The sequence below is a fragment of the Myotis nattereri genome (assembly GCF_964212035.1).
Source record: "Myotis nattereri genome assembly, chromosome: 10".
Lineage (NCBI taxonomy): Eukaryota > Metazoa > Chordata > Mammalia > Chiroptera > Vespertilionidae > Myotis > Myotis nattereri.
The window spans coordinates 2,745,872-2,771,099 of NC_138085.1; the positions used below are offsets into that span (position 1 = coordinate 2,745,872).

The 25,228-nt window shown below is 51.0% G+C and overlaps 1 protein-coding gene across 1 annotated transcript; it reads right to left on the bottom strand.

Annotated features, from left to right (window-relative positions):
• Positions 1-1,248: 1,248 nt before the first annotated feature.
• MFSD9 (major facilitator superfamily domain containing 9) lies at positions 1,249-23,714 on the bottom strand. The gene is made up of 6 exons (XM_081100638.1): positions 23,697-23,714; positions 18,993-19,080; positions 17,999-18,042; positions 13,006-13,135; positions 10,033-10,242; positions 1,249-5,687 (listed from the first exon to the last, which is right to left on the bottom strand). Exons 2-6 carry the CDS (start codon positions 19,060-19,062, stop codon positions 4,900-4,902), a joined length of 1,242 nt encoding a protein of 413 aa, XP_080956764.1. The 5' UTR covers positions 19,063-19,080; positions 23,697-23,714; the 3' UTR covers positions 1,249-4,899.
• Positions 23,715-25,228: the final 1,514 nt, after the last annotated feature.

Here is a 25,228-nt window from a genome sequence, read left to right on the forward strand (position 1 = left end):
CTGGAAGTCATGAAAGGTAAATCTTGAAGAGTATTAAACATTTACAATTCTTTTCATCTCAAATACACACATCTAACATGAGGTTAACATTATTACTGTGTTAGAAAACCTGATCAGAGGAATAAAGATGATAATTGGTCCTAACTTTTCTATATGTAAGGAGACACTTGGGTGAAAGATAATGTGTGCTCTTAAGTGCAAATGTTGCCTTCTCAAGCCAACCAACAGAAAGTCAGGATAATGCCCACATTGCCCTACCAAATGATTTTTAAGGATTATTGCAGAGCTGTGTGTCAACCCACCAAACTTTGGGCTCACCTGATCAAAACCACTTGTATCTGCTTCCGTAATCACCTCTTGCTCTCAGACATCTAATTAAGTCCTGTAGCTAGAAATGAGACAGAGAACATGCTTTGAAGGGGACCAGGAAAAAATGCTCACCCTGGCCATGACATCACCATCTGGCACTGTCAGAAGTCGGCCTTCAGGTTGTCCTGGCCTGGGCCTCCACCCCAGCACAGAGCAAGCCCGCCATGACGCAGACCCACAGGGCCAGGCCTGGTCCACAGCAGAACGCATTTATTGCATTAGGTTCATTTTGGGTATTTCACGTGTGGGAACCCTAATCAGAGTACACCAGACGTTCAAGGCCAAGTTGTCCTACGCAGGTGCAAAAGCAAGGACACAGCACTCTTACTGTACGCACTGCGCAGGTGTGCTCTATAACCCAGACATCGGTGTCACTACTTGGCAAGAAGTTGGTATAAAGATGTGTTGTTGACCAGCTGGTGCAAAGCTGCTCCGATAGCTCCTGTTTGGCGTGGCTGCTTTGTGAGGCTCCTGTTTACAGCTGCTTTGTGAGGCTACTTGGAAGAACTGTTTGTCTGATGGCTCCTTGTTAGCAATGGCTACTTGGTCTGCAATAAAGCCTCTACATATGCCTAGGACTGCTCATGTCTTCTCCATCTGAGGCCCAGCCTCCGAGGACCTGTGCTCCCACAGTTGCGCAGTCAAGCAGGATCGAGGAGGAACTTGCTCCCACGATGTGGTTTCAGTTACACTGAGCAAACTCGGGGTGGGTTTGGTGGTGAGCTGTCACAGGAAAGGTAATTCTGCCTGCATAGGAACCTGAGTCCCAGCTACTCAAAACACAATAGACTCTTTGCTAAGCCAGAAGAAAGATCATCTCTCATCCCATATGGTAAATTTAAATGATTAATAGGTATTTTAATTCCTTTTTTTGTCCTCTGTAGTGTACGATTTGGAAAATGAGTTTTTATTTATTAATATGCGGTGTGTTTTAAATCCAGGGTGATCGAAATACAGTGCTTTGCTGAAACAAGATCCTTATAGTCCGCTTCCATGCCACTGAGTGAGCAGTAGGAACACGCCTCCGTTCGTGTTTCTCTGCTCTCCTCCCCCAGGAACAAGCTGAGAGCAGCCGTTTTCAAAATAAGAATTGGCGCTATTTCCTACAATGTAGTGAAGCAGCAAACAGAAATTTTGTGACTGTTTTCACAGACACTTTCTATAAAAGGGTGAGTTTAGACCATGTTTGGGAAAACAAGACATCTAGAGTAAATTACTGTTTTAAAGTCAGTATTTGTGTGACTGATTAATTAAAAGTCATTCCTAGTGTGAACTGACGTGTTGCCTTGAGCCCATCCGCTGGCCAGCGGTGCAGACCGCACTGCAGGCTGTGTATACACCTGGTGCCAGCATGCGGCCGTGAACGACTAGGCTTGTGGCTTACCTCTGAGCTGTGCGCTGGGCTTGGAATTTTCAAGCACTTCAGGATTCTGATTTAAAACACACAGAATACAAAAGAATGGTTTCTCAAATGTAACAATTAGAATAAATAACATTTCATTACAATTTTTTAAAGGGATTTTAATAAAGAAAATGATTACCATGTAATTGGCAAATTCTCCAGGGAAAAGAAATTTAGGACTGAAGAGGGTTTACTTATTTATTTTTAGATCTAAGCCTGATTCTCAGCTTGGTGCCTTATACACACTAGGCCCTTCCGAGCCGGCTCCCAGCTCTGGGCGCTGCTTGCACACACGCCTCCCTATGGGTGCAGCTCCCAGTTCAAGAGTCCAAGAGGCCGTGTGAGCCCCAGGGGGTCCATCCAGCGAGCCGCTCCCCTCTCTCAGCCGCCAGCCTGAAATGCCCCAGCCCTCAGACCTCTCAGTGTCTCAGGACGTGTCCTCAGGAGGAAACGTCTTCTTAGTGTCTGAGCTCCAGAGAGCCCAGGCCCGCCGCACCCTCTGCCAGGGCCCATGGGCAGCAGGACACGCTGCACACTCACCAGGCCTTTCTAACCTCCCTGAGCTGTGCCCAGACCAGGCGCCAGGGTGCCACTCACGTCACTTCCAGAATCCCCCCGGAGGCCACACCCTTAGAGTCACTGGCCTTCTGGATCCTGTCCCCCCGCTCCCTCTCCCAGGGCCAGGACCCCCCCCCCACTCCTACCCCCACCCTGCGCCCATCTCTGGCTGCTGCTCCACACCGGGCTGCTCCCTCCCGGCCTCCACACCTCCTGCCGCAGCCAGGGCATCTCTAAACATCACCGCCATGGAGCAGCCGGCAGGACCCTCGGTGGCCCTCCCTCACCTGTCAGAGAAGCTCCAGCTGAGTAGGGGAGGCCTTAGACCCACCCACCATTCTCCACCTGTGTGCCTTACAGACACGGCCCTCAGAGCCCGGTCCCCGGGGCAGGACAGGCCTGGGCGCCCGTGCCTAACACGCAGTGCAGCGAGGCAGAGACCGCTGCCTCCAGCCCCTCCATGTGCCCCTGGCCTAACCTGCCAGGCCTGGTCCAGGAGGCCTGAGCCGAGATGGGAACACGCTCGGTACTCTGGGGCCAGGCTTCGTGCTCCCTCTGGATTTTGCTCAGGCCTCTGGGCAGAGGGACGACCCGCCCCCTGCTCACAGCACCTACCACCGTGGCGCAGGCTGAAGCTGTGCCACTTCCTTTATAAGCTCTGCAGGAGGTCCCACGCCTCTAAGTACAACTCCACGTGAGCGGGTTACAGACGTTGCTCCAAAGGATTGAAACAAGTCCACACGGACTGTGAGCGAGCAGATTGCATTTCCCTGAGTCATACTCCATCACATGCAAACCCTGTCGGTCCCAGCAGTGGTTCTCACAGGGCACACGGGGCACACGGAGCACACAGAGCCGTGGGCGGCCTGCGGAAGGCCCCGCAGGTCGGACGGAAGCGGGCCCGTTCCAGGCGCCCTGGCACTGCTGGTCCCCAGAACACACCGCACAGCAGCAGCACGTTCGGCCACGTAAGAGGAGCTGTAAGACCATGTTTACCCAAAAATCATCACGTGAACGAGACACGGATGCCCAGCGCAGCCGTCTCTCTCCAGGCCGTCTCTGGTTTTCAGTGTTTCCATGGATCCGAGTAACTGTAAAGCCGCATTAGTTTAGAGGCTTGTATTTAACCTCAAAAATAAAGTGCTTTGGTTTTAAAAATAAAAGCAAGGCTATCTTTCAGCTTCTAAGAAACCTGCTCCTCTGAGAGTGGAGAAAAGACCATCTCTGGGGAGATCCTCCTTCAGTCCAGACGCTTGGCTGGTCCCCGCCTTCCCGTCCGGCCTGCATGGCGAGCTGGCCGCCAGGGGGAGGCCACTGTCCGTCGCAGCGCGCTCTCCTCTGGCACCGGGCACTGCAGAGCAGGTCGGCGAGAGGACACTGAGCGAACAGCCCACCTCCCCGCGCAGTCAGGGAGGAGAAGGACAAGCCTCACCTGCCAACTGGTTCTTTAGCATAAACATTTGCGTTTCCCCACATCCCAGTTCTGAACCTACAGAAATATTTTTCTGCTTTGCCTTTAATAAGTGATAAAGTCATAAAGTGTGTTAAAACCTTATTCACAGCTCTGTGCGTGGGGGAGGAAGCAGGACTTACTGCACACCCTAGTGGACTGAACGAGAAGACTGACTTGGGTTGTTTGTGTGGGGAAGAGAGGGAGCACCTACATGACTTTCATTAGTGACTGCTGTCATCCAAACAGGAAGTGCCCACCAGCGCCTTCCTCCAAGCCCTGCGAGCCCCCCGGGGCCCTCACCCCTTGGGCACTGATCTTGGAATGGCAGCCCAGTCTAGGCCCCAGAAAAGGCTCACCAAACCCTGTCCCTGGAGAAAAACAGCTCTTTCATTCACAGGTGTGACAGCAAAACAAAGGAAATGACCTTCAACACAAGACGCTGCAGAATTAAGTCCTCCGAGAAGGTGTGACGCCTGACACCCATGTTAGGGGCTACAGTGCCGAGAGCTGGGAAAGTGCAGTCCAATAAGGGGAGAGTTAGCGCCCAATAAAGACAGCCACGTCTCTCTGGGTATTACTCTAATCAAAACCAGCCTGTCTCAGAGCTCCTTTCTCTGCCTCCACGAGGAGCTGCACGTGGCACTTACCGAATGCAGCAGGTGTCTGGCCTCACCAGGCCCGTGATCAGTCTCTAGGGGTGAGGCTGGCCTCTGGCTCCTAACCAGGTCCCAGGTGGAACCAGCATCCGTAACTGTTCTGACTTGAATGACAGACCGGCTTTCAGCAGCTCCTTCAGTCTCCAGGGTCAGACAGAAGCAAAGCCCCTCTTCGCTCCCACAATGAACAGGCACCTGTGTCCCGGCTGACCGCAGTCTGCTTTTATTGAGGAGGGAAACCCGTGGGCCTCTGCCCTCACACAGGTTCTCCTCCCATCGCTGCTTTCCTTCCCCTTGATGGGCTCTGATCGTGCCCCGGGACTAGGCGCAGAGCTGGAGGCTGGCCTGGAGGAGCCGCATGGAAGTGTCCCACTTCGACACTCACCCTTCCCAACGCACCCTTGCACCTGGCCTCTCCCCACTCACACCCTCAGATCCCGCTTGTGTTGTCCAAATCCATTCTATTCACGTTTTAATCTGCCGCTCCGGTCACCACCATAGCGAGGTTTGTTCAGCAACATTATGCAAACAGCCACCAACGCTAATGCCGCCCCCAGACTGGGGGGGCCACAAGGGCTGAACTCCTGGGCAACTCCGGAGAGGAGGGGGGCCATGACCCGGCCCACGGCCGTCACTGACTGCCCCACGCCTATGAGGGTGCCCCCGGCCTGGGCCCCGCCTGCAGCTAGCTGGACGTCTGTGATGCACGTCCTGCCCAGGGCCGTGGAGAAGGACAGCAGCACGGAGGGGACGACGGCGGCGCCCAGCGTGGGGGCCGTGGAGTAGAGCAGCAGCAGCAGGAAGGTGAGTGCGCTGGAGTGCAGCAGCAGCCGGGGGGAGTTGTGCCTGTACAGCCGCAGGACGGGCCCCAGGACCAGGCCGGCCAGGACGCCCACAGCGCTGCTGTAGCTGATGAGGTAGCCCGTCACCTTGGGTCGCACCCCGAAGCGCTCCTCGAGGGCCAAGACGAAATTGCTGTAGTACAGCATGACCGCCACGGCCATGAGCAGGCGCACCAGAAACACGTCCCACATCTCCGAGAACACCAGGCTCCTCAGGCCCCGCAGCGCGGCCACGCCCTCCGCCCAGGGCCCGCGGGCCTGCTGGCCCTCCGCGCTCCCAGGCCCCAGGCTCGCCTCCTGCACGGCACAGTCTGTCTTGTCCAAAGGCGCATGGTGCTCACCCAGTCGCAGGCTGCTCTCTGTACTGTGGACACTCACTTCACTCCATGGAAACAGCCAAACGAGACCTGTTGAAATGCGCGTCTGTTAAAGTGGGTGACTTCACGGTCACACACGCCTCCCACGGGGACAAGCAATGACTGCATTAGGTTATATTGCATTTTTTTATTAGCAGATTTACTCATCTGTATTCTTGAATCAGTTTTTAACCATTCCCACAGCTACTTCTACTCCATTTTAATACCAGAATTCTGCAATTCGCCTTAAGGAAAAATCTATACCTAAGTAATACTCACTGTTTTCCCCAGCTCAAGAGCCTATGAGGGCTTCCTATATCCCACCATTTCATATCTAAATTCTTAGGCTTTACACTTAAGTTCTTCCCTCACTACTTTGCTAATTCTCTGACCATCCACCATCTGACCACGCACCCAACACTGAAGAGTCAGGCTTCTAAATGCTGAATCCTGTGCTAGCCACTGCATTCACACACAAGGCAAGGCCTGTTCAATCCCTGTCCCCAAGGAACTTAAACCTGAGGGGGTGCGGACATGCAGACGGCAATTCCATTCCAGGGTAAGCGCTACGCTGGGGAGGCAGAGGGTGCTAGGCCAGCCAGCCCTGGCAGGGCGTGGCCGGGGTTCCCGCACCAAGGGCCCGCCAGGAAGCACCTGCAGGGTCTGCGCTTTTGCAAGTCTCATGTCGCAACCTCTGGGGGCACCATTCCCATCGCCCATGACACCCCTTACCCAGCAGCTCTGTCCCTGCTCAGATAATGCCCTCTGCCCCCGGGTGACGGGCACAGTACTGCCTCCGCTGTTATGATCCATGCCATCCAAGTACAATTCCGTGCCAATCCCTGCCCTGAGTTTTCTTAAAACTGAACTCAGGCTCGCCACCTAGGACCCGTTTCCTAACTCATCCCTGTGGTTTTCAGCCCTTCGGCACAAGTCCCACCGGCCCATGGCTGCCGGCCAGGGCTGCTCCCTGCTGTTCCCAAGCTCTGCCTGCGCGTGTGCGTCCTCCAAACGCAGTGTAAGGGGCTTATTAGCCAGGCACTAGCTTCGGACAGAAAGCTGGTCGCGTGAGAAAGCAGGCCTGGACTTTCCCTCGCTCTCATTTATGACAGTTCCCTTGGACAGCTCACAGAACTTGATAAGACGTGAAAGGACTGTCGCTAAGGGACTAAACGAGAAGTATAATTACATAACAATAAAAATGAGGGTGACAGCAACTGGCAGGTACTGGGTGGTTACCATGTGCACCGGAGGCGGGAAAACTGCTGCTGTGCAAACCTCCACTCGTTCTCACATCACGTCCACCAGGGCTGTTTCTCTGGCTCCGATGACGAGGAGACGGAGAGAACCCAGCTGAGGCCCACACTGAACGGGGCCGGCGGGGACGGCACCCGATCTCAGACCAGGAGAAAACAAGTCATGGTCAGGGAAGTGGCAGATCAGAGCAAGGACATAAGAAGGGGTCGGGTAGAGGAAAATGGCCGTCATTGAGGACAAAAGTATGACAAGACGGATTGAGACGACAGCTATACACTGCTCACCGCCCTGGAAGGCCCAGGGCACTGTGCGACACTGTCTGTGTCCCCTCTCCCTCCCCCCTGCATGTCTCTGTGGGCACTGTCTGTGTCCCCTCTCCCTCCTTCCTGCATGTCTCTGTGGGTACTGTCTGTGTCCCCTCTCCCACCCCCCTGCATGTCTCTGTGGGCACTGTCTGTGTCCCCTCTCCCTCCCCCCTGCATGTCTCTGTGGACACTGTCTGTGTCCCCTCTCCCTCCTCCCTGCATGTCTCTGTGGGCACTGTCTGTGTCCCCTCTCCCACCCCCCTGCATGTCTCTGTGGGCACTGTCTGTGTCCCCTCTCCCTCCCCCCTGCATGTCTCTGTGGACACTGTCTGTGTCCCCTCTCCCTCCCCCCTGCATGTCTCTGTGGGCACTGTCTGTGTCCCCTCTCACTCCCCCCTGCATGTCTCTGTGGGCACTGTCTGTGTCCCCTCTCACTCCCCCCTGCATGTCTCTGTGGGTACTGTCTGTGTCCCCTCTCCCTCCTCCCTGCATGTCTCTGTGGGCACTGTCTGTGTCCCCTCTCCCTCCCCCCTGCCTGTCTCTGTGGGCACTGTCTGTGTCCCCTCTCACTCCCCCCTGCATGTCTCTGTGGGCACTGCCTGTGTCCCCTCTCCCTCCTCCCTGCATGTCTCTGTGGGCACTGTCTGTGTCCCCTCTCCCTCCCCCCTGCATGTCTCTGTGGACATGTCTGTGTCCCCTCTCCCTCCCCCCTGCATGTCTCTGTGGACACTATCTGTGTCCCCTCTCCCTCCCCCCTGCATGTCTCTGTGGGCACTGTCTGTGTCCCCTCTCCCTCCTCCCCTGCATGTCTCTGTGGACATGTCTGTGTCCCCTCTCCCTCCCCCCTGCATGTCTCTGTGGGCACTGTCTGTGTCCCCTCTCCCTCCCCCCTGCATGTCTCTGTGGGCACTGTCTGTGTCCCCTCTCCCTCCTCCCCTGCATGTCTCTGTAGACACATCTGTGCCCACCCCTCACTCTCCCTCCTCCCCTGCATGTCTCTGTGGACATGTCTGTGCCCAACCCCTCACTCTCCCTCCTCCCCTGCATGTCTCTGTGGACATGTCTGTGCCCACCCCCTCACTCTCCCTCCTCCCCTGCATGTCTCTGTGGGCACTGTCTGTGTCCCCTCTCCCTCCTCCCTGCATGTCTCTGTGGACACTGTCTGTGTCCCCTCTCCCTCCCCCCTGCATGTCTCTGTGGGCACTGTCTGTGTCCCCTCTCCCTCCTCCCTGCATGTCTCTGTGGACACTGTCTGTGTCCCCTCTCCCTCCTCCCTGCATGTCTCTGTGGGCACTGTCTGTGTCCCCTCTCCCTCCTCCCTGCATGTCTCTGTGGGCACTGTCTGTGTCCCCTCTCCCTCCTCCCCTGCATGTCTCTGTAGACACATCTGTGCCCACCCCTCACTCTCCCTCCTCCCCTGCATGTTTCTGCATCGGCTGCAGCCTGTGACCCCTCAGGTCTTTACTGGGAAAAATAAATCCCTGTTACTTTAAGCGACTGGCGTTGGGAAACTGGCAGCTGAATGCATGCTCACTGACTCAGGGCCACTCACAGGCTTAGGTTAGGGCAGTGGTCGGCAAACTCATTAGTCAGCAGAGCCAAATATCAACAGTACAACGACTGAAATTTCTTTTGGGAGCCAAATTCTTTAAACTTAAACTATATAGGTAGGTACACTGTTATTAACTTAATTAGGGTACTCCTAAGGCTTAGGAAGAGCCACACTCAAGGGGCCAAAGAGCCGCATGTGGCTCGCGAGCCGCAGTTCGCCGACCACGGGGTTAGGGGAAACGTTAAACAGCACTATCACTGAAAACTCCACACAGGACGCCACACTCGCGCTCCTGGCTCACACACCCCTGGCTTCGCCTGACCGCACTGGGCGCCTCCTTCACATACCAGCCAGGCACGTGCCTAGAGCCATTTCATCCAGGCTCACACTGACCCATCGGACCCCTCCTCCCGGCTGAGGTACAGGTTACACTCCTGGCAGAGAACCGTGCAGTATTCCCATGAGCCCTGAGATCAGTAAGCTCGTGAACATCCCAACCCAGCATGGAACTAACCACTCAGCCTGAAGTCTTCAAAATGAATATCAAGTAAAGTAGAATATAATTAGATTTAGGACAACTGAACAGCATGACTCCTCTTGTTAATAAAGCTGTTCATCTAAGGGTTGGCCATGCACCAGTCTCTGGGCAAAGAGGTTCCTCCTCTCGGCTTTAAGCAGCCGGCCGGGCACCCTCGGGCCTTCTTCTATTCATCCGGTATCACTGAACCCCGGCCGCACGTGCCTTCATCTCTGGGCACTGAGCAAATACAAGCTCTGTGGAGCTGACTTTCTAACTGTGTGTGTTGGGGGGAGGGGAGAAAACACGTTAGTAATACGGCTTCAGAAGAGCTATAAACAAATACAGTTACCTTAGACAAAGTGATCAAAGCAAGCTTCTCTGAGGAAGCAGACATTTTAAACTTGAGTGATAACAAGAAAGAGCCAGGGAAGAAACGTGCAAAGAACTCTGCAGGTGGAAGAGAGAGCTCACGGCAGCGCCGTCCTGTGGGAATAAGCCTGGTTCGTGTGAGGTCGACCAGGAAGCCAGTGTGGGAAGCACCGGGAGGGAAAGCGGGGAGGGCAACACCGTGAGGCTGGGAGAGAGCAGGGCCTTAGCAGGACGGAGCCCACGGGAGTCTGCACAGGGCGTGGCACATCTTTCATTTCTGAGTAATGAACCTACACACTCTGAGAAAAACAAATTGTTCTAAGGAGATAAAAGCGGGTAGATCAGTCAGCATGAACGAATAAACCAGCTTTTCATGATTCAATGGCGACTTACCAGCATTGAGAATGAAGACAGAAAAACAGGTGAAGCATGTCAGGCAAAATCCACCGTCTAGTTCACTAAGACAGCCACCGACCATGGGGCCCAAGATGAAGCCCACACTGGACGCTGTATTTAATTGTCCAATGACTAATGGCCGCTCCTTCTCTGGAACCAGATCAGAAAGCATAGCCCTTGAAATGGAGAGCGTATGTTTAAAAATACCTGCAAGGAGACAAGTAACATATTCTGTAACGTTTTCCACATTAAAAGCAGGGACTTCACCTCTATCCCTGATGGAGTTCCTATCCGTTTCCTTTGAACCTCTCAGGCCACATGTTCTCTGCTGCCGTGATGGACTCCTGGTTCAGCCCACCATCCTGGCTGGCCACCCTGTCCCTGGCAACCAAGCTCCTGGATCCTCAGCTTCCCCCCCGCCTCCCATCAGGACATCCCAGTGTCTCCAGTCCTCTCCGCTATCCAAGCACAATTCACGGTGGCTTCTATATAGAAAGTTATCCTTCATTATTCATAAACTCGGAATAAACATTTTCTGCATGCCTACTATATGTCCAGCACGAACCTTGACCCTGAGGGTAATGCAAGGAACAGAAAGAACAGAAAGGCAGGAAAAAGACAAATATCCTGTCCTCACAGAGCTTCCATATCTCTCTAAGTTAAGTGCTATGGAGAGAAACAGAGCAGAATGACAGGGAGTGAGTAAAAACATAACGATATGATGATACCACTGATTTTCTACCAGGAAGAAGCTTGTGAAACTGTTGACTACACAAATTGAAAGCTGCGATATGACTTTACTTCTATTGATGTATTTGACCTGTAGGCACCCACACATTGAACACACACACTGATAAACAGACGGGTGAATTCTGGTGACCTAGGTTGCCCACTATTTTAAGGCATCGTAGGTCCTACTAATAAATGCTGCTGGCAGGCCTGGCTGACTGCTCCTAACCGGGATGGGGCACTGGCTTCCAGTGAGCTCCCTGAAGGAAGCAGTTGCATGTCACCACTCAAACCAGGTTGGTTGACATTAACATTATCATCCTCCACATAAATCTCTACTCATTTTGTAACAAATATAAAGGTGGTATTGTAAGAGTGGTAGTATTGTAATCCACCCCACCATTCTTGTGACTGTCTCTGTGAACGCTGACTCTAATATGTAGCTTATAGATGAATAGCATGTTTGCGTAAGAATCCTAGGAACTAACTTCAGAAGATGCAGACCCAGTCTCGAGTCACCCAGTTCTGGGCCATTTGCTGACCTTCAACCACAGAACCAGATGACATAGACCCAGGATGACGAAGACCAGGATGATGCACACAGACCATCATGGGACCAGTTTCAAGATCCTTATCAGCATGGCCTGTGCTGGCCTCACACAGAGAACTTTTCAACCCCCTCCCCTTGATTTCTTTGTTCTGCTTTCCCTCTCCCTCCTTATAAAAACCTCGGCCGCACTGAGACGTTGCAATGGGCTTTGTGACAAGAGTTCCCCGTCTTCTCAGGTGTCTAGCAGTTGAAACAACCACTTTCCTTTTTCAACAGCACATGTCTCACAAATTTGGCTTTCTTGGCAGCAGGTGATCGAATCTTGGTTCCAGTTACACTATTTATCTCTCATCTGTTTCTTTTGAATTCTGAACAGCCTTACCAGTGAATGGTGGAGTGTATTATACTGTACAAGGACACACTGCCACCAAACTAAGAACAAAAAATAATGTGGACACCAGGTGCACATGAAACAGCTGTCAGTGGATTTTATGTGTGATGGTGGAGCTTAATGGAATGATTGATCACATTTAGAACAAAAGCATTCATAAACCATTGTTTTAAGTAAACCACAACTCAGCATGGATTTTGGAGGGTGAACACAGAAGACTTGTCCATCAGGGTAGCAGAATCGGTCAGTGCTCTCATGAGAAAGGTGAGAAAGAAACATAAAGTCCAGGGCTCTAGTCGCCAAGAAAGGCAAAGAGGGAATTAAGAGTAACAATCTACCCATCTCAACACCTAGCACTCGCAGGGAGTATTTCAAAGAGTGGAAAAACATTTTAATGGCTGGACAAAATAAAAGCTATTTCAAAAATGGAAGAAACATTCAGGAGCAGTCTGGAGACAAAACTAACCCCTGAGCATTCCCCCCCAAAGCAACGGCCAGCTTTACAGAAGGCGGCAGGAAAGCTATAGTGGTCAGTACCCATTTGAAATCAGGAAGCCCAACTTGAAAACGATAAGCTCGCTGAGGGACAGAACAGCAGTCAGTGCTGGCTGGAGACATTTAACAGATTATCCTGCTTGAGAGAGATGAACAGGAAGGAGCGAGGCACCGCCGCAGCAGCCGAGCTGTCGCCGTGACAGACACTGGGCGCTGGCTCCGGCTCCATCACACACGAGGTCTGAAGCTCTGGACAAGTCAGCAGAGCCTGGCTGATGGTGGTGTGACAGCGCTAATTTGTATCGCCATTATGCCCTCTACACATAAGCTCTGGTCAGAGGCACTGACCAGCAGGGACAGTTTTCTGTACGCATATATAGGGTGTCCCAAAATGCACGCAAGATTTGAATTTTGCGTGAGCATTAACAACAACAACAAAAAATAAAAGCCTAATTTTACTTGGTTTATTGAATCAGATTCTAATATCTGTTGCCCTTTGATTTCAATCCCTTCAATTTGATAAGCATTGCCAAGTACCAATTATGGCCCAGGAGCAGGGACAATGAAGACCAATGAAGACCACGGCTTTGCGTATGTGCCAGCAAAGCCGTGGAGGCCATTTACCCTATGTGCTATTCCATACATAACTCTATACTGTATACTTTATGAATCAATATAAAATTTACAATTTTTAATTATAAACCTGTGTTTTCTATCAAAATTACTTCTTGCGTGAATTTTGGGACACCCTATACATACAAGTGACTTATTTTGAAGGAAAACACAGGCAGGAGCAAGAACTCACCCACAGAGACTCTAGCGAGGACGAACAGGAACATGTTGGTAGAGGCTCCAAGAATAAGATAACCCAGGGCACTGCAGAGAATGCACACCAGCAAGGAAAGCCGCCTTCCAATCACATCACTCCAGCAGCCCTGAGGAAGCAAGAAGCACAGACAGTCCTTGATTCACCATAAAATCACCGCCTTGGAAATGCCCCCCAAATGCAAGCCAGTGGGAACCAGCAGGGAATTTGGGCTAAGATCCTTAAATGCTCAATTCTATTATCCCACTTGTCAGAGTATTTTCTTTGGTCTTCCACAAGCTGAGTGGAAAATACAACATAGCTTTCTCTCTCTCTTTTGTTTTTTTTCTAAATCCTCACCCAAGGATGTTTCATTGATTTTTAGGGAGGGAGGGGGGAAGGGAGAGAGAGAGAAACATCAATCATCTGCCTCCCATACGAGCCCTAAATGGGGACCAAACCTGCAACCTGCTGATTGGTTGCATCCTGCACACCCCAGGGCTGGGGTTTGAACCTGCAACCCAGGTCATGCCCTTCATCAGGATTTGAACCCATGACCCTTCAGTGGGGGTGCTCTAACCACCTAGACACACCAGCCGAGGCTCATTTTTATCCTTGTTATCGCTTTACACACATCTCAACTCCTCAGTAACAATATTTAGTTTAGAAATTTAGGAAACACTAAAAAACAAAAATATAAAAATGCTTCACAATCCCCAAATCTACAAATGATATTTCTAACGAAATATAGCATACTGTATTTTGTAACTTGCTTTTCCACTTACCAATAAATCTTGAACATTATGCTATTAAAAATTTGCCGCCCCCCCCCTTTTTTTTTTTGCTTAAAAGTGTCTATTTTCTACCATCATGACAAACATGGATTTTATCATTAATTTTTTTGGTCTGTTAATCTTCACCTGAGGGTATTTTTCCCACTGCTTTTCAGAGAATGGAAGGGAGGGATTGCAAAGGGGGGTGGGAGAAACAGAGAGAGAAACATCGATGTAAGAGACACATCGACTGGTTGCTTCCCACACATGCCCTGACCAAGGGGGGGAGTGAACCTGGAACCCAGGCATGTATCCTTGACTAGGAATCGAACCTGCACTCTTCAGTATGCGGGCGATGCTGTAACCACTTAGCAACACAGGCCAGGGCTTATTAATTTTGTCAACCCATATGGCTCAGATATACTGCAAAATGATTCCAATAAATTTAATTAACACCCATTATCTTATATAGGTATAAATATGAAAAAATGTTTTTCCCATGTGATGAGAACTTTTAGAATTTCCTCATAACAACTTTCAAATACATCATTCAGCAATGTGAACTAGTCACCAGGTTGCACAGTACCTCCCAGTACCTCCTTATAGCTGAAGTTTGTGCCTTCTGAACGCCTTCACTCAGTTTGCTCACGCCTGCCTTTGCTTATCAGAAATCTGATCTTTGGTAAAAATCTCATTCAAAAATGACTTTGCTTTTAGAGTCAACATGTAAGTGAGGTCATACCGCAGTTGTCTTCCTCGGTCGCCTTCACTTAGCAGAAAGCCCTGCGGCCCATCATGCGGTCCCAGATGGCAGGATGCCCTTCTTTTCATGACCAATAGCACCCACTGTGCACACAGACCACATTTCTTCACCCAGTCACCTCCTGAGGGACAGAAGTTGGTTCCGTCTTGGCTGCTGTAAATATAGCTGCAGTGAACATGGGGGTGAAGGGATCTCTTCCACAGCGACTGCCTTTCCTTCGGATATACAGGAGAATTGCTGGATCATATACGTGTTCTATTTTTGATTTCTGGAGCAACCTCCGTATCGTTTCCCATGGTGGCTGCATCCATCTGCATGCCCACCAGCAGCGCCGCGCGTTTCCTTCCCTCCACATCCTCACCATCATCTGCCTTGTGTTTTAGGGGACAGCCATCCTAACAGGTGTGCAGTGATGTCTCATTGCAGTTCTGATCTGCATTTCCCTAATGATTAGTGATGTTGAACACCTTTACCATTTATTCAGACCCTTTGCTAACTTCTTCATTGGATTATTTCTTTTCCTGCTATTCAGCGGTATAAGGTCTGTATATATTCTGAATATTAATCCTTATCAGATAGATGGTTGGCAAATATTTGTTTCCATCCGAGTGGCCTTTTCCATCATGGTTGTTTCTTTTGCTGTGCAGAGGCTTTTTAGTTCGATGTGGAGTCTGGGGGGTGGCGCGGGGAGGGTCACAGATGCCTCAGGAGCAAAGGGCCGCCTTCCCAGCTCATCCTTCACTTCCCTGTGTTCAGTCTCACAGCAACAGCTACACCAAAATACACCTCCCTGTAGCTAGAGGCCTGGCCTTCAGAGATGCAACCAGAAGCCACTGGTGAGGCTTCTGAGAAAGTTCTTTAGAGGTGGGGGAGGGTACTGGCAGTCTCCTCTCCCTCCTTTCCTCTCCTGCTGAGGACTGCCCACCACCACGCAGGAGGCTGAGCTGCTGCTAGTGAGGAGAGCTGGGCAAGATGATGCACGCTGGTCTCCTGCAGCCCCCCAGATGCTTGGCAGCCTGGCGATCAGCTGCACGCTTTCCTCTTTACACGTTGGAAGTTCCGTGCAGAGAGATACACGCCTGACGGAGGAGCCCAGCCCGGCTTCAGCGCTGCCAGTGAGCCGGTTCATGTACCGAGGTTCTGGGTGAGGCTTTGTTTGAAAGAAGTGTCAGAATGAAAATCACTGAACACTCTCAGAGCAACAGAGCTCTGCCGGAGAAACGTCAAGGGCAGGGCTCCGGCCACGTGGCCTGGCGCTGGCTGGAAGGTGGTCTATAGGCTCCTGCTTCCTTACCCCCCAGGCTGCTCAGTGACTCCCCGACCCTCTCCAAGTAGCCCGACACCCACACCGGAGCCTGCCTCTCTGTCTTGCCAGCAGCCACCACCTCTGTTCCCGCCCTTCCTCCACTTTTCTATTTATATTTATGTGTTTATATTTTTCTAAAAAAACACACAAAAGATCATTTTACAAAAAGAGGCCATACGTGGTTATAAAATTCCTTTATAAAAAATTCAAGGGTGAATGTTCTAAATACTGTCAACTTTTTCCCTAGTTCTCATGTCAGTGGATTTAGAAATTGTCCACACTTTCCTCCTGCGCTCGCAGGGCAGGAACACAGGGCCCTGTGCGAGGCTGTCTGGATGCAACCCTGAGCTCTTACCACATGCCAGACACATTCCACATGGCAGCACATGGCAAGCCCGGCTCTATCTGTAAATCAGGAAAAGTGTCTGCCCTGGAGGTCTTTCCCCTCCACCCTGGCTCGGTGCCTTCTGTAAAATCCCTCGTTAAAGACGCAGGGCCTCCGGCGCCGTGGCTGAGAGCAGTCAGGATGAGGGCTGAACGCAGTCAAGTGCTCAGCACAGCGTCGGACACGTAGGAAGTACTTAATAGACGCTAGTCATTTTTATTAAAATTATCAGTCAAATCTGACACATAATTTCCTTAAGGACTTCTTTTTCAAATTAAAATGTTTCTAAAAAACTTATTAAAGATTTATAAAAGCACTGGTTGACAAGAAAATGTTTATTTGGCATTTCACGTGAATGATTTCTAAGGAGTTTCTCCACAGACATTACGGCTAGCAGGTTTATGAAATGTGCTTTGTAAGCGCAAAAAGGATACAGCAAAGGCTTACTTGAGAAAGAGGGTTGGGTCATGGCTACAAGCCCGCCTCCACTCAGACCCTCAGCGCCAGCAGGAGGCACTGGCTGCTTACCGCTCACCTCCTCTGCCCCTGCCCCTGCCCCTGCCCACCCCCCCCCCCCCAACCCAGCTCTAACATACACACTAGCAAGTGTCTGGGCAGTGAGTTTCCAGGTAAAAGAAAAGCTGCTCACGAAGCACATGCAAAGTCCCTCACAGGGACCAATGTGCCCTACAAGCAAGCCCACCGTCCCCTGTGCAACCTGAGGCTGGTTATCTATTTACTTTTTTGGATCTTTAAGGCTCAGACTTTTAGGGAGAAAAGAACCCAGGCTTAAAGTCTGGGGTCAAGATGAGGTCACTTTCTCAAATTATTTCACGTTAGTGAGTCTGCATTTCCTCCTGTATGATAAAGGGAGATGAACACTTTGCTGGGTCATTGTAAAGGTTAAATGAGAATAAAACTGTTATTGCTATACAAATGTAATCTATGAAAGACTTGAAAACAAGATAAATCAGGGAGTGGCTATTTACTTACCAAAGAATTCATTACAAAATCGGACCAAATTTCTTTTCTTTTTTAAAACACATTTTACGTGTAAGCCACTCTTGGGAAGCGTGGTTCCATACTGTGTTCACTAACCAAGGTCACGGCTGGCCAGTCCGTGGACTAGCCTGGTGGTTTTGCCTGGCCTTCCTGGACCACTGGACACCGAGGCTAAGGCCAGGGAGGTTCAGAAAGGAGAAGGGGAAGCTCAGCTAAGAATTCCGAAATTCAAACAGGAGTGGGCACAGTGGGCGTGACGTGCGCAGCTCTGGCTCTTTCCACCCCACGCTACAGACAGACTTCAACCCTCCAAATGGCTCCTGTCTGTACACTTCAGTTTTAGAATTAATAAACCGCATAGTTCAAGACGCACCACTTCAAACAGAATCCTAGAAGCATGACTGGATTTGATGACTGTCAATTAATTGAAACAAATGCTAAAATTGGTAATAACCATTCTCTTTCCCAGTCAAACGTCAGCAGGGAATCATGGGAAGGACATGGTACAGTGTAAAAGTGGGCTCTCGTTCTGACTCAGTGTGTTCCTTCAAGAAGCCATCGACTCTGGTACGCCTAGGTCTTCGCGCATGTCCCATGAGGAAGAGAGGTGCCTGAGGGGCCTTCCGATCTAACGCAGGGATCTCCCAATCATCTGCACGTCCACTCTGGAAGCCTCCAGCCCTGACTTCACAGCAGCCGCCCTGGGTACGCTCAGAGGGCAGAGCCCGCTTGCAAGGCACACTGCCAGATGGAAGGTAACTTACCACCAGGGTGCTAGAAAAGAGCTGCAAGACGCCGTAGGACGAGCCTGCAAAAAAAATCAACACCGAGAGCTAAATCAGCTGGACCCTCACAGAACTGGGCAACGGGGTAACGACTGCACAGAAATTAACCGAAAAACATCAGGAAAACAAAGATCATTTTTAAAAAGAAATTACCCCACAATTTTTTTTTTCAATTGGAAGAGTGTAAGTAATCTAATTATTAATAAAAGGTCTTCAAAATAAAATGAAAAGTAAGCAGAAGAGAGACTAAAGGCAAGTTCCCTTAGGACCTTGAGACAGCCCTTCCTCCGTATGAGGTCCCTCGGGGACGATGCAGAGCCCAGGGGAGCCGAGCCGAATCTGGTCGTCTGCCACGTCTTCAGTGTTAACATCGGCACATGCACACACATCGTTTTCTCAGGATGCTTTCATGTTATGAAGAACTTACAAAGTTTATAGAGTGCTTTGACCTCCATTCTATCACATAACATGTCTCGTAAATAAAACCCTTGTGCTGCCAGCTGGCCCAGTATAATTCCAGATGCCCTTTCTGAGGGACATACAATGCTGGCATGGGCAGCGCTTACTGAATATTATGTTCAAAACTGCCCCAAACACCTGCTGATTGAGCTTGCAAAGGACCAAGGACTAGAGTCTTAATTCTTCATTAGCACAGTCAGAAGCCCTGCCAGCTCCTGCCTCTCTAGGGCATCAGTGACTCCTGGCTGGAGACCGGCGCACAGGTGGCACCGCCTCACAGCACTCACACGAGCTGGCGCGGGAAGGCTCACCCCACGCCCCCTTTCTGCACGTCGCAAAGCTTCTCGGAACACAGGTGGGCTAGGACAAGATGAGTGAAATATCTGAAATTCATTTCATAGCACTTTCACTTTAATTTTGGGCAGCATTTAGCTATGAGACTGACCTGCTTTCAGGTGCTCAGTCCAGGGATGTAAAACGCTGCGCTCTGAACATGTGCAGTGCATCCACTCACCTGCTATTCCAGCGACGGTGGGACTTGCTCCAAGAGACTTGACGTGAAGGCTCAACAAAGGCACCACCATGCTGACACCAAACAAATCCTGAACAACAAAGCGCTGATTAACTCTAATCAGAAACAGTCTAGGTGTTTTTAAAGCGATGATCCGAACTATACACTGCTTTTCCAAACAAAGCCGCTATCTAAAACTGAGCAAATAAGAAACCGTAAGTGCATTCCATCTATGCCATACTCATCAGGTTCAAGTTATCAAGGATCCATATACAATATGCTGCAGCAGAGGCTCCCCGTAAATGTGCGGGCCACCCTGACCTAGAATCCATGTTAACTTTAGCGTCTCTGTGACTGATCTTTAATATTCAAGAAGGATGTGCTACCAGAAGTCTCTCCAATAAGAAAACAAAACAATTTTTGTGAGCAGTCAAGTGAGAAAGGAGGTAGGGGTGATGTGTATTTCTTGACAGAGCAGCACATACTCAATAATACGCATTTCCTCCTGCAGTTAGGGCAGGTAACTGATCTGTGGTTTACAGCCTGAAAAGAAAGTCGCCGTGAAGCAAGAGGCTGGTGGATTAACGGAAGGCCATACTCTGCAGCTACGTCACAGAGAGTGTGCGCTCTGGGATCAGAAAGACCGTTCTCAGTTCCAGGTCCACCACTCTCTAAGAAGCCTGTGCCCTGGGGAAGTCATTTAACGCTACCAGGCACCACTGCGGTCACCTGTGCAAAATGAGGGTTTCTACCTGCCTGGCAGAAGCGTGATGCGCATTGAGAGACAGCGGCGGAAGAGCTGACACACAATACAAGTTCAAACATATTTTCTCTTCAGTCTGAGAGTGAGCACTGACCCTTCTTTTTTTTAACAGATTGTTAATTTTTCCTTTAAATGTCGTTCTCACTCCTACTGCACTTGGTTACTCGCTACAGCTGGTTTAGGAGAGGGAAAAAACCAATAGCACACACAGCGTCTTTCACGGTCAACCTGAATTTCTTCTCTTGTCATCCTAAACAGAAATACTTGAAATGATATATTTTTTTCAGCCAATAATTCATCTCTCACTCCCTGCCTCTCTTGGTAGCACTATATTCATCTAATTACAGAAACATAAACTTCCCAGTACACTTTTCAGTGTTCTTCGCACGGTTACAGCTTTAGAAGGCCATATAAATATAATATCCAGTGGCCTTAAGTAGCTCATAAACCCACACTACCAGAACTATGGCGCACTATTTTGATTTTAAGATTACGGTAGTCCTCTCTTATCCATGGGGGTACATCCCAAGAGGGCCTGAAACCAGAGTGCCCACACTTACTAGTAGATATGGTTTCCTACCCATGCATTCCTATGATCAAGTTTAATTTCTAAATTAGGCCCAGTAAGAGATGAACAACAATAACTAATAAAGCAGAACAACGATAACAATACATTGTAATGAAGGTTATGTGATGTTGTCCCTCTATAAACATCTGATTGCTCTGTACCCACCTTCTTCCTGTGCTGCTGTGAGATCGTGCGATGCCTGTGTGAGGAGATGAAGTGAGGAGAGAGGTGGGCATTGTGACCTGGCACTGGGCCACTATGACAGAGACCTGAGCATAAGCACTGTGTCATTCTGATAACCGAGAAGGCTGCCAAGTGACTAGCGGAAAGGTGCCGTGTCCAGCGGGGATACACAGGACAATGGGATGATTCACGGCTAGGCCTGGATGAAGAGGGGTGGCGGGAGGTTTTTAACTGCGTGCAACTTACTTCTGGATTTTTCCACTTAAATTTTGTGGACCAACATTGACCACAGATAACTGAAATCATGGAAAGCAAAGCTACCAGTAAGGGGAAACTAATGCATTTAAAATTTCTTTTGAGTCTGAGCCAAATTGGGGGGCGCGGGGGGGGGGGGGGGAGGTACTGTTAGCTTTGTCCCATCAGCCTACTGATGTTTTATATCATTTAAGACTCAAAATACATTTTCTGGATCTTTAGTACAAGGAAACTCAACTATCCAACAAGATATGTTTTCCAAAAATATCCCCAGTACTGTTTGTATTTAATACTGGAATGGTTATTCTAAATAAGTCCTGGGAGAGAAGTGTTTCAGTGGGTAGGCCGACAGCTATGGAAGACAGATATAAAGACACAGGCTCATAAGCAATAATGGTGACCATATAATTTTAGTACTTTGTGAGCCTGAGAAATACCCTCTTTTCCCAAGGAGGCTGGCTGTCGCTCCTGCCTCTGTCTTCCAGTTTAACAGAAAAGGCAGCTGCAAAGCTGGGGCCTGGAAACCAGGAGAGGAGGGGCCACTTCACCCTTCCCAGAGCACCCACCCCTCAGTGCAAACTGACGACTACATCACAGAGTTTGGGGATCTTTTAAAAATGAATCCTCACCTGACTAAAGGTGATGAAGTGAAATACAAATCTCCCAGCACCTGGAGGGAAGAAGAGACTGAAATCGCAGGTCCCGGCAGCACCTTAGGGTGCTGACCACGAAGGACCTCATCTAAGACTCGCTTTCTACACCAGCTAAAACCTAGCAGACAGAGAGCTGAAAACAGAACATTTACGCAAATGAATTCTTTAACTTGTTCATTTCCTCTCCCAATTGGAAATCATTTTCCCCAAAGTCTTGGGGTCGTCACATCTCTGTATTAAAAATCATAACTAGGATATGTATAATATTCCTTAGCTGTGACCTAACACAGCCATTAGGTGCTTCAAGTTGTATATATTATGTTAACAACACTTTCCATTTAAAATATCCCGACTTTTAACTTGGGGGAAATCTTACATTCCCCCCTGAAGATATTAGAGACCTGATGATGCTCTTGAGTTAATTATTAAAATTAAGCTTTTACATCAGGTCTGCCAGATCAGGCTCACCCTGTGGACAGCATATGAGGAGCTCTGATTGCAAATCTGAATCCCAAGGCCAAATGTCAGGAACAATCTCAAACTATGCTGAATTCTAGGTCATGTTGGTTTCCAAAATTCTCTGAATTCCGGTGTGGACTTTCTAGATGAGGGTCCAAACCCTGCCCACCTGGCAGGACCAGATCGGAATGCCATCTGAGATAGGGGAGCAGTAGCCTGGGCCCCCATCTTCTACCAGAAGGTGGATGGAGGCCAACCCCCTAGATTTGAAGAACCACTCACACTCCCTGGTTCTGGATTTTGGGTGACTGGACTGGTAGGGGAAGAGGAGCCTGCATCCTCAGTCTCAGCTAAGAGAGACACTGGGTCAGAAGAAGTGCCAGGCTCTGAGCTCAAAGGCATTAAGCCTGGGGGTGGCTGCAGTAGTAGTGGGAGGCTGGGATCCCTCGGAAAAGCTGCACCCTGATGGCTCTCAGCTCTGTGCTCACAGCAATGTGGGAAATATGCTTCCATTGTCTTAACAATTGTGAATTCAACATCAGCCTTCGGGGCTGTGGAGCACCTCGCACTGATGAGGGGAGGCAGACTGAGCAGCCTCTGGGTCCTCAACCAGCTCAGTGGGACTCAGGTCCAGACTCCAGCGTCCAGCGAGGCACCTTTTGTTGTTGAGACCGTTTGGGGCCCAAACAAGAAAATCCTACTGGGTCTCTGTCCCAAGCCGGGTTAGCTCACAACCAGGGCAACTGAGCCGTCTAAACTTGGAAACAGGCGTGAAAAGGTGGATCTGGGCTTCCTACAGATAGTGGTCCCAAACTCCCAACACAAGCTTCCCAGGAAGGGTGAAAATTCTCCCAGGCACAGGTTGTACACATAGCAATGGGAGCTCCACACACCTAACAGACAGCAGGTATCCAGGAATCCCATGACAATAAATGATTGGGTGGATGAATGAATTCACCTTACCTATACTCGGCTTTCCAAGCTGTCCATTAGACATGGACATTGTTAACTGTCCTATTAAACCAGAACACACACGAATTGTGACAAAGCCCTGCACCCCACAACAAAAGGGAGAAGTGTGTAATTCACGGTGACTTGCATTTGTAAATAGCCAGTGTAGCAGGAACCCTCATGGAAACGTGCCAAGCGGGCTCATCAACAGCAACTCCGCAGCCCTGGATGGTAAGACCTGTGTGTTCCCCGGCAGCCCTGCTCAGTGGGCTCTCCCGGGCTTGCCCAGGAAGGCCTGCTCTCCGCCTCGCACGCCTGGCACCTGCCACGTCAATGAACACCTGGGCTCAGCCTCTGAGGAGGCGAGGTTCAGAGCCACCGGGGCGGCCCGGGCCAGGGAAGGCTCCAGGGCCATCCGGGCTGGGGCCAAGGTCAGAACGCAGGGTGATGGGGAAGCGGGAGGCAGCACCGGCACCGGCGGATCTAGGTGCGCAGCCCCGGCTGAGCCTTGCCGGCGGAGCAGGGACAGTCAGGAGCCTGGGGGAAGGTCGCCAGGGGCGCCGCGAAGGGCAAGGCTCGCGGGTGGGACCTGCCCCCGGCGGCCTTGTCCGCTCCTAGCAGGTCACTGGCCCGGCGGTTAGGGCTCCTGACCTATCACATCGCCGGTCATAGGTTCAGACCGCTTCCGACCTTTCCTCCCGGGCCTGTGGCTGCTCATTAAAATAAATCTGTGTGTGTGTGCTTCTATCTGAAATGTTTCTCCGCCAAAACTCCCAGACGGGTCTAACCTGGCGCCCTCTGAGGCTAACCAACCCCGGAGCTTCCAGAGAAAGCACCTGATCAGGTCAGCAGTCTGCACGGGCGGCCGCACTCACCAGGAAGCCCACCAGGTAGAGACAGCGCAGGAAGAGGGGGGCTCGCGACGCACCGGGGCCGGGGCCCCCCGCCTCGGCCCCCGTCCTGGGCGCCTGCCGCTCGGCCGCGGGGTTCCCTGGGCGATCCCGCGGGCGAGCCCAGGACCCGGAGGCCCCCAGCTCCATGCGGACAGGAACGGGAGAGGACGCCGCCAAAGCCGCCGCGAGCTCGGAGCTCGCAGCTCGGCACCGCCCCGCCCCGCTAGCCCCGCCCCCTAGCCCCGCCCCCTAGCCCCGCCCCCTAGCCCCGCCCCCTAGCCCCGCCCCCAGCGGACACGGACACGAACGTGCGCCTGCGCAGAGGGGCGCAGCGGGCTGGGCTCAGCCCCAGGGCGTGGTTGGCCCCAGGCCAGGCTGGAAGTGGGCACGCCCCCTCCCCTCCCCTTCCCCCCTCCCCCTCTCCCTCCCCCCTTCCCCTCCCCCCTTCCCCTCCCCCTCTCCCTTCCCCTTCTCCCCTCCCCCTTCCCCTCCCCCTCTCCCTCCCCCTCCTCCCCTCCCCCCTTCCCCTCCCCCTCCTCCCCTCCGTGGAGCTAAGGCCCCTGAAGGCCGCCAGTTTTTGTGATGGTGCTGGTGATGCTGTTTTCTCCGGGTCAAGACCCTATTGTGCCAGCGTTTGGAGGGTGGGAGGGAGTTGTGATAAGCTCCAGCTTAGAGTACGGGGTTGTCAAGGAGAGAGTGACCAAACTTGTAGAAAAGTTTTTATAAGAGTTTGAGTCCAATTTTGTGGGCATACCTAGAAGCAAAATCTCAATGGATTTGAGAAAAAGCCCTGCAAGATGGCAATTCTGCAGTTTATTTTATACAGTAGAATCAAAGGAGACGTAAGGAGGGTGCATGAAATCCGCTGGTGGTAGATTAAGGCAGCCGGAGGAGGGCGTGGGGTGGGGTGGGGTGGGCCGCTCTAGGATTGGGTAAAAAGTGGAAGGGAGAGATAGACTCAGTTAGGAATTTAAGATCTGATCATCCAGGGTGGTTACTTTGTCAGGCCTGCCATGCTGGGATGTCCACATCTGGGGTGGATGCCTTGAGCGGGTGCTGGTGTTCTCCAAGACCTGTCAAACCCCTACTGCGGCTACTGGAGAAGTAGCCGGTGAACTCTCCGTGCGCTCCAGGGAGCAGGCAGTCGCTCAGAGACTTGAAAGCCTCTGCTAATATACAGTCAGTACAGACCTCAGAGGTCTTTCGGCCTCTTGGGAAGCTCCTTACAGCCACTTGACTGCAGAAGGAAATCCTTGGGTCTGGTGTACAAATAGATCTGCATGATACTCTGGTGTCACCTAATGTCACTAGTTTGACATAGGGGTTACTCTGAAGGACAGGGGTGAAGGAAAGTCTTACCATTGGTTGGAACCCTAAGTGGTATTTTGGTTGTTCACTTTGTCTGGAGCGAGAGGTGGCCAAAGATAAATTACATTACTCATGGCCAGTACCTAACAGGCTATAGCTAACAGACTTAGAAGATTAATAACAAAGAAGTCTGGAGAAGAGATATG

What these genes read in the sequence shown, in the direction of transcription:
- MFSD9 (XM_081100638.1), bottom strand. Translation starts at nt 19,062, where the DNA reads ATGGTGGTGCCTTTGTTGAGCCTTCACGTCAAGTCTCTTGGAGCAAGT. An exon ending in TCTTTTCTAGCACCCTGGTG is followed by an intron (nt 13,136 to 17,998) that starts GTAAGTTACCTT and finishes TTGCTTCCTCAG; the next exon opens with GGCTGCTGGAGTGATGTGAT. An exon ending in CCTCGCTAGAGTCTCTGTGG is followed by an intron (nt 10,243 to 13,005) that starts GTGAGTTCTTGC and finishes GTCTCCTTGCAG; the next exon opens with GTATTTTTAAACATACGCTC.